The 16,096-nt window shown below is 49.9% G+C and overlaps 1 protein-coding gene across 1 annotated transcript in view; it reads right to left on the bottom strand.

Annotated features, from left to right (window-relative positions):
- Positions 1-7,888, bottom strand: part of LOC107121754 (endonuclease domain-containing 1 protein-like) — a 10,209-nt gene extending 2,321 nt beyond the window's left edge. The window contains exons 1-2 of the mRNA XM_015424748.1: positions 7,815-7,888; positions 5,942-6,230 (exon numbers count right to left, since the gene is read on the bottom strand). Coding sequence (XP_015280234.1) covers positions 5,942-6,223 — 282 coding nt within the window. The 5' untranslated portion in view covers positions 6,224-6,230; positions 7,815-7,888. The remainder of the gene's footprint in view (positions 1-5,941; positions 6,231-7,814) is intronic.
- Between the last annotated feature and the right edge of the window lie 8,208 nt (positions 7,889-16,096).

Below are 16,096 nucleotides of genomic sequence, written 5' to 3'. Positions count from 1 at the left end.
CTCCCCCCCCCCCAAAAAAAAACACACACCAGGTCTTCCAGTTTAGTAGAAGGACTGCTGCTTCTCAGCCCTAGAACGTCCCCTCCTCCTTCTGGCCTTTCAATTTAGTTTTCGCTTTGCATATCTGGAACATCATCATGTCACATGCTAATTTGCTGCTCATTCTCTGGCTGTAAGTTTGAACCTCACTGAAAGCTTTGTTGAGTAAACCTTTGTTGGTCTTAAAGGTGCCCTGCTGGACTCTACATTTGTTCTACAGCTTCAAACCAACATGGCTGACCCAGGGAAGAGCGAGCGCATGAAGAGGGGAGCCCCGGAGGGTGGAGCCGGTGGAGAGGTCGCGGCCTCCGGGGGCCAAGCGACAGCGGCATTTCGCCTCCCCCCCCCGTGCGCATGGGCCCTGGAGGGGACCACCGTCGCCCGAGTTTCCCAGAGGGTAGCTGGTGGTGGAACTCCAGGTTCCGGGAATGATTCACACAATCCTTCCCCTCCCCAGTGCGCAAACTTGAGGCCGCAGCGCTTTCTTTCTGCAGGGTGCGCTTACAGCCTGCCTAGTGGCGCCTGCAGCAGCTCCGGCGGCCTTGGTTCCCCCGGCAGGCGGCAGCAAGCGCAGCCCTGGTGCGGGCTCCCCTCTTCATGCACCCACTCTGCCGGCGCCTTTCTCCGCCGGTCATGGGTCGCTGGAGAGGGTCCGGGCAGGCGGGAAGGACGTGGAGGGATGCGGAGGGGAGCCTCAGGGATGGGCACTGGCTTTTGGCGGGGGGAGGCGAACTTCGGCACCCCCATCCAGGGCCCGCCGCCCCATCCAGGGCCTGGCGCTCTAGGCGAATGCCTAGTTGGCCTAGCGGGTGAGCCGGCCCTGGGCTGACCAACTGGATCTATAAAAACCTGTGAGTATTTGCAGGTTCTTATGCCGGACATAAAGTGATAAAATATAAAATCAGCCACTAGAGGGAGCTAAACATATGCAGAACGGGGGGGGGGGGACCCAACAAGTGAGAATGCGGAAGAGCCTGATAACAACACTGAATGCTTAACTCCTCCTTATTCACCCAAATTCTTCCAGGGGTGCCAGGCCATGGTCCAGCATCCCTATACTGTAGCCCGGCTTTATGGTCCACTGGAGACCAAGCCCCAAACGGTCATGTCTCCATTTTTGGACCAAGGACAACCCCTCTCCCGTTCTCAGGCCCTGAACTCACAGCCACCTGGGGCCCTTGGGGGTCTTACTAAGTCCTGGTCGCTGTAGAGGCTTTTTAGCTTCTGGGTTCCCTTTGAGGATGTAAATTCGGCAAGTACTCTCCTGCATTTATTCGCTCGTACAAATAACAAGAGTGTTTGCTAAGCAAGAATCACTCTCAAGACAGCAAAAAAAAAAAGATCGCAGAAAAGAAACCCCAACCACTTGTGCTGGGCAGAGGGCAAGCCTCTAGATCACCAAATACTTGCAGACTTCCTTCTGTGGGAGCACACTCACAACCTGACTGTCTCCCCGGAAGGCTTATGAAAGAGAGTCCATTCTGACTGGAACAACCCTTAGTATTCTGCTTGAGGTCTCCCAGGCATTGACCCAGGTCTTCCCTGATACTGCCGCTGTCCTACCAGTTAGCCCCCACATAGACTGTCCAGCAACTCCCTTTTGTCAGCCTCCGTGGCCCCCCTCAGCCAATCAGGGCATAGCTGGTTAATCCCCATTGCTAGCTGGCAACCGGATAAAGGCGTCTTCTGCCAGCTGGTCAAGGCCGCCCGGTGCTTTTCATTAATAATGCTCGGCCTGAACAGGCTGCAACTAACCTGTAAAAACTTACCGCCTGATGATGGCACTTAATGGAAGCCTCGAAATCTGTAAGTCCTGGTCCTTACACTCCAGGCTCCCTCCCTCCCATGCATATTGCTAAGACGCCCTGAGCCCGTTCGAGGGGTAGGGGCGAATAGAAATACTTGAATAAATAAATAAATAAAAACCTGACTGTCTCCCCGGAAGGCTTATGAAAGAGAGTCCGTTCTGACTGGAACAACCCTTAGTATTCTGCTTGAAGTCTCCCAGGCATTGACCCAGGTCTTCCCTGATACTGCCACCGTCCTACTAGTTAGCCCCCACATAGACTGTCCAGCATCTCCCTTTTGTCAGCCTCCGTGGACCCCCTCAGCCAATCAGGGCACAGCTGGTTAATCCCCATTGCTAGCTGGCAACCGGATAAAGGCGTCTTCTGCCAGCTGGTCAAGGCCGCCCGGTGCTTTTCATTAATAATGCTCGGCCTGAACAGGCTGCAACTAACCTGTAAAAACTTACCGCCTGATGATGGCACTTAATGGAAGCCTCGAAATCTGTAAGTCCTGGTCCTTACACTCCAGGCTCCCTCCCTCCCATGCATATTGCTAAGACTGGAAGGCCACATGAGATGTGGGGTTTTTCCAGAAGTCTGATGCTGCTGCCCAGGTCCTTTAACCATCTCACTCCCAAGCCTGGTGATGGGGACTGGTTTTGCAACCCAGACAGCATCCTCGACGAACACCGTTCAGACTGCAATGTTTAAGGAAGGGGGAAAGCATGGGTGGTGGCCGAAGTCAGGTGCCACAGGGTTTGGTACCCCCTCACAATCTTTTCCAGAGGAGGAACAAAAAAGGGGACTGTGAATTACCGGTAATTTGCCCAGGGAAAAGGAAAACTCTCTACAGATATTAAGCCCTGAATGCCAGTTCCCAGGAGTCCTGGTGGCAGAACTTTAATCCAGACGAGCATGTCAAGGGACGCTGTGACGTCCTTGCTTATTGGGGAGACTTTTTCTCCTTTAAACCCACTCTGTGTACATGAACTTGTTAGATTTCTGCTGCCACCAGGAATTAAAAATTCCAAATCTCTCTATTTTGGTAGAATGACCTAGTGTCTGGGCATTTCAGAGGACTATGTGGCCCTGAGGAAGGACTGTTCTGATTTCTGGGATGATAAGTTTAAACAAATAATGATTTATTTATAAGAGAAGAAAATAGGTTTCTGGGTATTTTTGAACTGTTGTTGAAGAAAGAAAATATAACTGGCAAAGCTTGGTGTCACACACAGACTGATTTCGCACTACAGCTGCCTCGCTGTTGCGCCACCGTTTGCCCCAGTCCTATTGGTCAATTTCACACCCAAAGCCGCGTGGCTGATTTTGACCCGCGGCTTCGCCCGATTTCCTCTGCAGTTTCGTCGATCCTCAAAAAACAAGATCACGAAACTGCAGGGGAAATCGGGCGAAGCCGCGGGTCAAAATCAGCCGCGGCTTCAAGTGTGAAATTGACCAATAGGACCAGGGCAAATGGCAGCGCAGCAATGAGGCAGCTCTAGTGCGAAATCAGTCACAGACTCTCAAACACCAAAACTCCACTCTGACAGGCTTAGACACTCAGTCTAATCTCTCTCTCTCATATAGCCACACAGGCTGTCACCAAAAACTCTCCACACTTATCTCTTCCAAGAACACAGAATCCCCTCAGAGACACCCCTCCTCCCACACCCTCAGTCATCAACCAATCACATCACACTTGTCTCCCTCTCTCACTCTCCTTACATTACTGCAGTCAGACTAAACATTTAAAGAAACACACACACTAAAACATGAACTCATTACAAACCCCAACTCAGGATCCCTTGGAAGGGGGCAGGTCAAGCCGAACAAAACCAGAAAAAGCTGAAGTGTGAGTCCTCACACCCCAGGATAGGGCCATCACCAACCCGTTTCTACTATCTAGACAGCCAGTGACCAAGGGACAAAGTCTCAGGCCCTCCTGGAACTAAGCTTATACCCAGCTTATACTTTGTTAAACTTGTTTGTTTGTTCAATCTCTTTCCCACTCTCTCCCACTATCGTGGGGCTCAGAGCGGATCACAACAGATCATAAGCAATTTAAAATACAATTAAAACATAAATTTAACAATATTCCCAATTAACCAGGTGGCGTATAATACTTTCAGTGTCCCAGGGGAAGGAAGGAAGGGGAGGAAAGGCAGGCAGAAGTATATAAATAGGAATTCTCCTGGCTTCACCCATACGCTTGGCAGTACAACTCTGTTTTGCAGGCCCTGCGGAAGTGAACCAAGTCCCACGGAGCCTGGATCTCACTCGGGAGTGCATTCCACCAAGCTGGGGCTACCGGTAGGGTTCCCAGGCCTCCAATAGGGGTGGGAGATTCCCCTGCTTTGACGAGCTCTTGCCCGCCACCATCCAGCTGGCCGGCGGGGGAAAATCCTGCCCCCAACTGATGTTTTCGGGCTACTTCCGGTAAAACCGGAAGTGCTGTCCCTGACGTGATGACATCACTTCTGGGCGGCGTCATCATGTCACTTCTGGTTGACCTCATCACGTCAGCCCCCCACTGGCCAGGTAAATGGACCTGGTAACCCTAGCTACCACCAAAAAGGCTCTAGCTCAGGGGTGTCAAACATGCAGCCCGGGGGCTGGATCAGGCCCCCGGAGGGCTTCTATCAGGCCCGCAGTGGAACTGGCCATCTCCTGCTTCCAGTTCTGCTGCTGCTGCTCTTGCATCATAGCTTGCTTTGCTAGACTCTCTTAATCACTCAGCCATTTCATGTTTTAACCTTGGTCCTAGACTCAGAACTCTGAGCATGAGATCTCTGTGGTGAATGTCGATAAATCAAAAGTAGGTTTTCAATTTACAGAGGTAAGCATGTTTTTATTTTAAGTAAAAAAAACCCTTTGTGTTTGTGTCCTTTATAAAGTTTATATCTCCGCTGCCTGGCATTACCTTTTATGACACACATGGCCCGGCCCGACAAGGTCTCATTTATGTCAGATCCGGCTCTCATAACAAATGAGTTCGACACCCCTGCTCTAGCTCTTGTTGAGGCCAGATAGATATTCCTTGGCCCCAGTACCATCAGCATGTTGTTGTTTAGAGAGCTAAGTGCTCTTTGGGGGGATGTGCCAGGAGAGGCGGTCCCGAAGATATGTTGGTCCCGGACCATGAAGGGCCACTGGACTCGATTCAAGCTTTGTTCTGTTACTCCAGACCAATACGGCTGCCCACCTGAATCAGTCAACTGCATAGCAAGTGATGTAACTTGACCATCAGGCCGGCTGCTAAGCAGGTGATCTGACCAATCAGATGGGTTTCCCAATTAACCCAGATGCCCTGCAGCTATGTTGGGTTCAACTGAGCAAATAACTCCTCCCACCCATGTAGGGTTGCCAAGTCACTTACTTGGCACAGCGGGGAAGAGTTGGTCCCAGCCTGGGACATTCTATGGTACCGTAGAGTTTCCAGGCTGGTTGCTAGAGCGTCTGCCGGCAACATGCCCAATGTGATGACGTCACTTCTGGGTGATGTCATTGCACCGGGCACGTCAGTCCGAACCAGGCACTTTGGGGGCGGATTTCCCCCGCCGGCCTGATCCGGACCAGTGGGGTTGGGGGCCCTTTTGGCTGGCAATCCCCCCCCCGGGCCAGCCCCGTAGCTGGGGAATTTTATGGGAGGGGGCCTTGGGGGTCCCACCAGCTAATTGAATGAAAGTACAGTGCAGGTGGTAAGTTGGAGCACTTTGGGGGCGGCCCGGGAGGGAGGGGCCCCAGAAGAAACACTAGGGGGCCAGGCCCCGTGGGCCCCATGTTAGCTACGGGCCAGCCCCGGGCTCAGGTGATAATGAGAGGGAATGCACCTGCCTAGATTTTTGTGTCTGTCAAGCTACCGGGCCTTATGGCGTGACCAGCCACTGGCTTATCTCCCACCTTAATATCTGAGCCTTTGAAGCCACAAGCAGCTCGCTATGTTTCAGAGACAGAAGCACCATCTCTTACTAGGCCTCAGCCTGAACCATTGTTTTGAATTTGAACGAGAAACTGTTTAAAGAGACCGGTTTCTTGACACTGCAAGCTGAAAATTTCAGCCAATTCTAGAAGAGGCCCGAATGTTCCCAGATGAGGCAGTTGAGAAGTGCTGTTACCTGAGGCTCGATCATCCAGTCTGTAGCTCTTTGTCCTGCTTTGGGATTGTAAACATAAGCAGAGTAGATTGGGATGCGTCTGGTCCTGTCGTACATGGTGGCAAAGACATACCGGCTCTCGTATTTCTGACAAATGCAGGCCGGGTTCGATGGTGTCAGGGCATCATTCGGGAACCTCCCGTTGAAGAAGAAGCCACCACAGTTATCAAAACTGGAAACCACCTCGCCGTACCCGGGCAGGAGAAACGATGCAGAAATGAGGAAGAGGAACGGCAGCAACATTGTTCCGCTGTGGATGACAAGAGACACAAAAGGCTGATGTTTTCAGGTTGCCAGCTCTGGGTTGGGAAATACCTGGAGATTTTGGGAGTGAAGCCTGAAGAGGGCGGGGCTTGGGGAGGGGAGGGACCTCGGGAGTCCACCCTCTAAAGCAGCCATTTTCTCCAGGGAAACTGGTCTCTGTTGTCTGGAGATCAGCTGTAGAAGTGGGAGATCTCCAGGCCCCACGTGGAGGTTGGCATGGCAACCCTACTGATGTGGATGGAAACCTTGGAGGGGATCCCAGCAGAGACACAGACCCACAGTCGTATGGTTGCCAACCTCCAGGTGGTGGCAGGAGATCTCCTGGGATTCCAACTGATCTCCAGGTGACAGAGATCAGCTGCCCTGGAGAAAAGGGCCATTTTGGAAGGTGGACTCTATGGAATTATATTTTTAATTTAATTTTTTTTTAAATTTGGACTTATATCCAGCCCTTTCCGTGAGCAGGCTCAGGGCAGGTTCAAACAGTGTGTGTATGTGTATATAAAAGAAAGTCCCCTCACCGTAAAATCAACGCCCAGGCCAAACCACTGAGAGCGCTCCTACCGTGGCGTAGGTCCTCGCTAAGAAGGAATTTTTAGAAATTCGACCCCTAAGTGGGTCAAAAGGGGGGAAATGTGCTCCCCCCATTGATTCCTATGCGGCTGCCAGGCAGCTGCCTCTCTGCACCCCCCACTCTCTGATTGGTCAGCTGCAGAGCTCAGTGTTCTGAGGTAAAAAATAGCCCAACAGTTACAGGGGACTGCAGAGAGCTAATGACAGTTGAGGAAATCAGGAGTGGCCAAGAACCACCTGTGAGGTGAAGCAAAGCCGCTGGCCCAGCCTCTCTGATGGCTTCCAACACACTCCCCCCACCTCCTACACCTAACAGGCGGTTGTCTGTCAGGTGCAGCCCCACCTCCACAGCGACTTCTAATACTCCTCCCCCCTCCCCCTCCTACACTGGACAGGCAGCTACCAGTCAGATGTAGGAGAGGAGGTGGGATGGCTTCCAACACACTCCCCCCACCTCCTACACCTAACAGGCAGTTGTCTGTCAGGTGACAGCAGTGGTTGAAGGGTGGTTAAAGCCATGAGAGAGCCTGCCCCAGCAGTAACGCCTTAGTGATCCTGTCAGCCCTGCCTCCACAATGGCTTCTAATACTCCTCCCCACTCCCTGTCCTACCCGAAAATACCTGGAGACTTTGGGGGGTGGATCCAGGAGAGGGTGGGATTTGGGGAGGGGATGGGCCTCAGCATGGTACAATGCGATGGAGTCCACCCTTCAAAGCAGCCATTTTCTCCAGGAGAGCTGATCTCTGTCCGCTGGAGATCAGTTGTCAAAGCGGGAGATCTCCAGGCCCCACCTGGAGGCTGGCAACCTGACTCGCCATGGCTAGTAGTTTAGAGGTTCGTAGTGTAGATAGGCCCAGTTTTGTGGCACATTTCATCCCCTCTGTGGTAGTGGTTTTGTGCTGTGTGAGCTAGTACCGTGCTGACCCACAGATCCAGCCATGCAGTTCAAATAGCTTCCCAGTTAAACCAAACTGAATCTAGAAACGAATGGCTTACCGTTAGCAGGGAGCTTCTGGCAACCTGGTTGGACACTGCTGCTTCCTCGATGATCTTGCCGCGGTCTTGAAGACCAGCTCTGCTTATATACTATTTGAATCGTGGGCAATGTGGTAACCTTCTGGGCTGCCCAGTTCCATGGAATCGATTTCAACATGCTGAAAAATTTACTTTCCCTTTTCTTTCAGGGCTTCCAGGCAGAGAGGCCGAATGTCAAGGAATTCCTGTGGTTCCTGAGTCAGCTCTATCTCTCCACCCCCCCCTTCCTCATTTCACGGATGTGTTGGCGAAAAACGATAGCGTCGCGACAGAGGGAGAAATATAAATATTGACCTAGGTGAGATTTGCCTTTGACATAGCAGCTCCACTAAATCGCCAGGTATATATCTGGACTTCATCAAAGCTTTTGGCAAACGTTCTCATCGCCTCGTTCTGTGTGGGTTCTGTCGGGCTTGGTGTCGTGGCTAAGTGCGCGGACTCTAATCTGGGAGAACCGGGTTTGATTCCCCACTCCTCCACTTGCACCTGGCTGGATGGCCTTGGGCAAGCCGTAGCTCTGGTAAGAGCTGTTCTTGAAAAAAGAGCAGTTTCTGTCAGAGCTCTCTCAGAACCACCAACCTCACAGGGTGTCTGCTGTGGGGAGGGGAAGGGAAAGGAGTTTGTAAGCCACTCTGAGACACCTTTGGGTAGTGAAGGGCAGGGTATAAATCCAATCTCTCTTCTTCTTCCTCTAATTCAGGAACAGAACCTGCAAGGCAAACAGATGTAAAGTCAAAAGTTCATGAACTCCTCCATTTCACCATACAGAACTGGTGCAGCTAACTCATACATGCAAGCCGTGAACGGGAAATGGCAAGGGTCTCTCTCTGAGTTCAGTGAAACAGCCGGTTCTCGCTTGCAAAACTTGGCGGTGAGTTAAGTCCCACTTCACTCATCCACCACGGTGGGGATTCTTCGCATCCACTTCTCTTCCAAAAGGATTTGGTTCCACTGAATAGGGCAGTGCAGTAACCAGACTGCAACTTGCAGCCTGAAAGACAGAGCCATGGGGCCCCCAGGCCCCATAGCTTGCCGCTGCTTGGAGCAGCAGCAGTTTTTTTAAAAAAACAGAGCCTCGTGTATTTAAGACAATAAGAGAAGCCATGTTGGATCAGGCCAGAGGCCCATCCAGTCCAACACTCTTGTGTCACACAGTGGCCAACACCAAGGGGCCATCTGGAGGTCCACCAGCGGGGCCAGAACTCCAGAAGCCTTCCTACTATTGCCCCCCAAGCACCAAGAATACAGAGCATCGCAGCCCCAGCCAAAACCTATACCTTGTGGCTAATAGCCACTGATGGACCTCTGCTCCATATGTTCATCCAGTCCCCTCCTGAAGCGGTCTATGCTTGTAGCCGCCACCACTTCTTTTAGCAGTGAATTCCACGTGCTAATTACTCTATGGATGAAGAAATATTTCCTCTGATCTGTTCAAAGCCTGCTGCACATTAATTTAATTGAGTGCCCACGAGTTCTTGTATTGTGAGAAAGGGGGGAAAGTACATCTTTCTCTACTTTCTCTGTCCCATGCATATCCCATTAGGATCTGTCTCTGGCACACAGAGCTTCACGCCACAAGAAACGTGCTGGTTTCGAAGGTTCCCCAACGTACTGGTTATTCTCTTTTCCTGTTAGGAGGTTCCTTCTGAGGGAAAGGCAGTTATACAACTATCATTATATAAAATATCCCACCAAGATCTTTATAGATGATGGACAGGACCTTTAAGGCAGGTTTGCTGAGGTGTGGCTTGAAGATTAAAACAAAGGTCAATGTTTCCCTTGTTCAAAAGCCAGTCGAATCCAACTCTAGGGGGCGGTGCTCATCTCCGTTTCCAAGCTGAAGAGCCAGCACTGTCTGCAGATATTTCCGTGGTTATATGGCCAGCATGACTAGATGCCGAGGTGCACGGAACACTGTTATCTTCCCACCAAAGATTAGAAAATTTAAAAAAGAGAAGTTCAGCAAGCAGTCAGCCAGGGTTTATGCTGAGTTCTTCTTCCCTTTTCCTGTTACTGCTGAGGAGGCTTACTGCTGATGAAAATGCAGTTATAAAATTATCAATATATAAAATAACCTGCCAAGACCTGTATAGAAGATGAACAGGACCTTTAAGACAGGTTTTGTGGAGTTGTGACTTGAAGAATTTCCTTTTCCTTTTATTAGCTCACCCCAGTGAGAGACTTTGTGCTTCTTTCCTGGTTCATCTTGGGTCCATCCTTCATCAATATAACCCACCCTGTGTACCGTGGATCAGCCATGCATGAATTGCAGGTTCTCCCCCATTCCCCCACACACAGAGTACCCAATTCAGATTGTGAGAGTGGCGCCCATCGAGAAGGGGCATCGGCCTTCACGCCTGGCTTGTTTTCCCAGCTTGCAATAGTCCCAAGCATGTGCTGTTGGCCCATGGGGGAAATGCCTATCTGCCTCAGCGAGTTTCCTCAACAGGCCAAATAGCACCCTTCCATGATCATTTCAGGTCAAGGCAATGGTGTGTATTTGGGGGGAGGCTTAAATTCCTTCTCCAAGTAGGCTGCACCACACTTTCCGGAACTGGTGTCAGAACCTCAGCCAACAACGGAGTACACACTTCTTTGAAAGGTTATACTTTTATTGAAGAGCCATAGATGCATTAACATAGTCACTGTTAAGAATAACCGTTTCCTGTTGAACCTAATGAGATATAGGGCATTCGTATGCACACACACCCCACTGGTATGGCCAATTAGACACCCTCCTGCGCAAGGCTAGAGTCGGCAAGCGTTACCATGCAAAGCTGGGAAATGTTCTGCTCCCACGATCAGCCTGGTCGGCAGACAACACACATCGCCACCTGTACTTCTTAAAAGATAAGCATTACAGTGCCCAGCGGAGAGAAAGGAATGCGAAAACAATTTACACAGACACTGAAAGAGCATTCCAACCCCCATGGCAGCATAGCTGACAACTGGGGGGAAATCACAAGTGGGTGCTACACTGCAGGACACAGGATGGAGTCCCTGGACCCAGGCCATCTGTAGGAAGGTCAGTTCCCTCTAGGGGAAGGGTCATGGCTCAGTGGTAGAGCCTGTGCTTGGTATGCAGAAGGTCCCTGGTTCAGTCCCAGTTAAAAGGTCCAGGCAGTAGGTGATGTGAAAGACCTCTGCTGGAGACCTTGGATAGTCACTGCCAGTCTGAGTAGACAAGACTGACTTGGATGGACCGATGGTCTGATTCAGTAGAAGGCAGTTTCATGTGTTCATGCCATGAAAAGCTCATGTGTTCATACAGGGGTGTAGCCAGAAAATGCCCCACTGTGGCTACGAGCCTGTGTTCATGTGTTCAGCATCAACCATGCTGGTCTGTATCACCACCGTCTTGTCTGAGTTCTGTTTTAATGTCTACAAGAAGCCTCTGGGGTGAGTTTCTGGCTTTGCATGTCCTTTGGTTTTGGCCCTGCAAGGCTCCTGTATGTGAGTTGCTGAGCAAGCTGATTGAGAGGCCAGCTATGTTGTGTATTCACTCCATCTAAACCTATGTTAAGCTTGAGACCTCAGCCGGATTCTAAGATGAAACAACACCATTGGCTGAAGCGTGTTATGTAACCAATGAAATGTAAGAGTCTGTGCTGGAGGGAAGACAAATGATTGGATGTTATCTTTACAATCTGATTGGATGTTAACTATGAGAAGGCGTGGCTACCCCAGCCCGGGAGAGTTTAAAAGGAGCTGTGCTCCAGTGTTGTTTTGTGGTGTGTCGTCAGATGTTGTGTGATCTTGGAAGTTCTTGAATCACTTATTACTTATTTTGTTGTTGTGTTGCATACTTAACAAACTAAAAGAAGGTCCAGCCACAGGGAAAGAATGGGTCAGTTACACACAAAAAAACCCTTCTCCAGTTGAAGCAAACCTGACGTGGCCTGTTGTTCATGATACTACAGGTTCAGGTTCAGTTTGTTCATGCACACTTGACTCCGGAGCCGTATTCAAGGTCATTGTTCGCACTAGCACTGGACGGATGCAAGCCAATTGAATAATGTTTCCATGTTAAAACCGTGGACCTAATACTCAGTGACTTACTGTCCCCTTGGGAGCTGTCGGCAAGTTGGTGGGAAGCAGAGCCAGTTTGGTGTAGTGGTTAAGTGCGCGGACTCTAAAATGGGAGAATCGGGTTTGATTCCTGTTCCGAACGATGGGGGGAGGGATGTTGTGTCCGCTGACTGCCACCAGGGGCCAGCGAACACTCCAGAGCTTGACTCTGGAGGAACAATGGGGACTAGGCTCCTGGTCTCTCCACTGGGGGACCAATGGGACCGTGACAGGAGATTTAAACCTACCAACAGGACCTAGGGGTGTGTCCCCAGGTGTGTATATAGTTGGCCAGCCGGCCGTTTGTCTTTGTCTTTGTTGTGTACCAGTAAATCATGCTGAGCAGTACATCGGTCTCAGTGGTTTCGACACGCGTTCAACTCACTACACAATAATTCCCCACTCCTCCATTTGCACCTGGCTGGATGACTTTGGGCAAGCCGTAGCTCTAATAAGAGCTGTCCTTGAAAAAGAGCAGTTTCGGTCAAGAGCTCTCTCAGCCCCACCTATTCACAGTGTTGTGGGGAGGGGAAGGGAAAGGAGGTTGTAAGCCACTCTGAGACTCCCTTGGGTAGTGAAGGGCAGGGTATAAATCCAATCTCTTCTTCTTCTTCAGATACCTCAAAAACCGGCAAGCCAAGTGAGACTGGACCAAAGGCTAGAATGACATTGATAACCATTTGAGTGATGGGCGATGATTATAGACATTGTTGTATTTAGGCTTATTGTGCAGTTCCATGGAACTGTGGGGGAGATTATCAAATGTTTACCGAAGGAAATCCACAGTTCCAAGAAACACCTGGTGTGTAGGTGGGTTTATCTTCTGTTCCTTTCACAAGTTGGGCTGTGCAGTTCCATGGAACAGGATTTTTGAGATGTTGGAATGTTTCCTTATTGGCCCCCAGCAGAGCTTCAAGGAACACCTGGAGGACGTATTCATTCAGGTGACTCTTTGGCTACCCCTTCAGGAACTGACTGTATGTGTTTGCCCCTGGAACAATTTTTTTAAAAATGGCACAGGAAAAGGAAGCATAATCATCGAGCTAGATTAGGTTTGTATATTTGCTCAATGTCAGTTTTACTGCAGGGCACATCACGTATTGGACTTTGCAAAGACTTTCCCCCAAACTCCTTTGCCAAAAATCCCTGATTAAACTTTACAGTTCTGGGGCAAGGGGGACTCGTCCTCTTATGGACCGACGGCTGGTAAAGAACACTTTCAGGAGGGTATCCAAGTCGGTCTGCAGAAGAATAATTAGATTTTGAATCTAGTAGCATCTTAGAGACCAATGAGATTTTCAGGGTTTGAGCCTTCAGGAACCAAAGGTCCCTTTGTTAGAACAGGAGATGCCGGGGAGGAGTCTATCAGACATTTTGTTCTCTGCCTTTTGAATTACAACTGAATACGACTTTTTGAATAGACACTTTCTTGTCATTGTTTAATATGTGGACTTCTGCCTGGCTTGGCCACGCAATCTAAATGTCTCCCCGCTTCTGCTAGCCCCGTCGAACAAGTTGGAGAAGTGGCAGCCCACTAAGAATCTAATCACTCTAGGGTTGCAGTCACACATGTCAGTTGGAGCGGAGGAGAAGTGAGTCTATTCCCTCCGGAGGAATTTGACCCGTGGTTACGAGATCACACATTCCCTTTGTGCTGTGGGCGCAGTCCGTCACTGTGTGATCAGACGCACTGTGGGTGAGTCATTCCTTTATTTGCCATCTGTTTCCCATGCGCATAAACAAGGAGTCGCACCTCTGCACTGAGGATTCCCCATGGCTTATGCGATTATGCGCATACTGTGAAGGGGGGAGGGAAACCGGCATCGAGTCGGGATGGACTGATCAGATCATGCCGACGGTATAAGTGCATGCTTGTGTGATCAGACAGGGGAAAGTCTGTCTATGGCCCGTCAGAACCTGTTTAGAGCTGGACTTTCCCCGGTGTCTTTTAACTCCGCTTCTGTGACGGAGCAACATGGGTTGCTGATGATTGTGTGACGCTTCCCAGATAAGTCTGTCTATGGCCCGTCAGAACCTGTTTAGAGCTGGACTTTCCCCGGTGTCTTTTAACTCCGCTTCTGTGACGGAGCAACATGGGTTGCTGATGATTGTGGGACGCTTCCCAGATGTTTATTTTATTTTATTTATTTATTTTATTTCATTTATACCCCGCCCTGCCAGCACGTGGGCTCCTCCGGGAACTCATCCCACCAGGTAGGAGCCGCCACCGAAAAGGACCTGGCCCTCGTGGTAGCAAGCCTGGCCTCTTTCGGGCCTGGGGTCACCAGACGGTGTTGTGACCCCGACCGTAGTGCTCTTTGGGGCCTGTATGGGGAAAGATGGTCAATCAGGTATGCCGGACCCTGGCCATGTTGCTGTCTGATCCTTTAGATCCATCAGGCATTTGCAGCTATGTTGGATCTAGAAGCCCTTGTGATCGCAGCCTAAGTATTGCTTAAAGAGTAGTTTAGTCCACTTGTACCCTAGGGGGAGCTGTGGAGCATTCTCTAGTGTTGAAGGTTTATGGAATGTTTTTCTCTTGCAGTTTAGCCTACCTCTTGTTGTTTCTCTCTCTGCAGTGTGTAGGTTAACGCTTGCACTCTGAAGGCCCAACTGTTCTATTAGTGGCCTGCAGTCAAGTTATTGTCTTTCCGCAAAATCCTGTTGCAGTAAATTCTATGAAAGCAAACTCCAAAGTGTGGATCGGATGGTTTCTAGGGCTCTGCCAACAGAACAAACCTGTAAGCCCGCAATCCCAAGAAGACAAAAGTGATGACTACTGGGAAATTACACAACTTGGAAGTTTGGCAACGAAGAAATGTAAATTGTTTAGGATTTTCTATTCCTTGGCTCCATCGTCAGAGTCTTTCTGGATTGGTCTGTCTGACAACAGCGGCCAATCCGGTTGCTTAGTTTAGGATGTCAACAGTCTATGGAGCCTGTGACTGAAGCTCAGGCTTTACATAGCTAAACAGATACTCTAATACATAACACTCTACTCCCTAAATCTCCAGGAATTTCCCAATCCAGAGCTGGCAACCCTGTTGGAATCAGCTGGTATAGTTAGTGCAGTAACCACTGACTATTTAGCAGAGTGCATAAAGCAGGGGTGTCAAACATGCGGCCCGGGGGCCGAATTAGGCCCCCGGAGGGCTTCTATCAGGCCTGCAGTGGAACTGGCTGTCTTCTGCTTCTTCTTCCAGTTCTGCTGCATCATCGTAGGTTTGCAGCTTACAGATACACACCTGAACAGCATACTCGAGATTGAAACAGCACAGACATTTTGATGCAGTAATTCAGAGCAAGAAGTGTCAGTTACCAGAGACTGTTAAATAAACAAAATATTGCAAGAGTGCTGATGTTTTAAGCATGTTTTTATTTTAAGTAAAAAAAAAACCCTTTGTGTTTCTGTCCTTTATAAAGTTTATATCTTCGCTACCTGGCATTACCTTTTATGACACACGTGGCCCGGCCCAACAAGGTCTTATTTATGTCAGATCTGGCCCTCATAACAGATGAGTTCGACACCCCTGGCATAAAGCTTCTAGCAGAGAAGAACATCCAAAAAGGGTAAGAAAGCTTAGAATGCCACGAAGATACACAGACCCATACAGTTCAGTTTAATAGACTGAGTAGTCTCGTTATTCTAGAACTGCAATCCGGATAGCTAAGATGAGAGATAGGACAGTATTCTAGTCTAACTAACTAAGATTGGACTCAGATGGTGAGAGGCCATCTGGGTCATGGTGCCAAGATGAGGACAGGGTGTCCTCCCTCATGGTGCATGATGCAGGAGGAAGGGGAGAGGAGTTCTGGGGGGAGAGAATGAATGGGAGGAAGTTGTTTCCTGAAATCTCCATTCTACATGTGAAAAAGGATAGTTACAGGAGAGTAAACACAGGAAAGAAAGGTCCGTGTCCTCCCCCAAACCCCGCCCTCCCCAGGCTCTGCCCCCTAAACCTCCAGGTATTTCCCAATCCAGAGCTGACAACCCTAGTGATTTGGGAATGACATGTGCCACAAAACTGTGCGTATCTGTACTACCAGGGCTATTTTGGGGCAGGAACGCACAGGAACGGAGTTCCAGCTGGCTTCAGAGTTGGCCACACCCTCTACAGCCAAAACCTCTGCGTGCCTGGCTACAGAGGGAAGGCCTGGAAAGCAAACCCCCCCTC

Source organism: Gekko japonicus, unplaced genomic scaffold (genome assembly GCF_001447785.1).
Source record: "Gekko japonicus isolate JY-2015 unplaced genomic scaffold, Gekko_japonicus_V1.1 scaffold2865, whole genome shotgun sequence".
Classification (NCBI taxonomy): domain Eukaryota; kingdom Metazoa; phylum Chordata; class Lepidosauria; order Squamata; family Gekkonidae; genus Gekko; species Gekko japonicus.
This window is presented reverse-complemented; position numbering and strand designations above follow the sequence as displayed.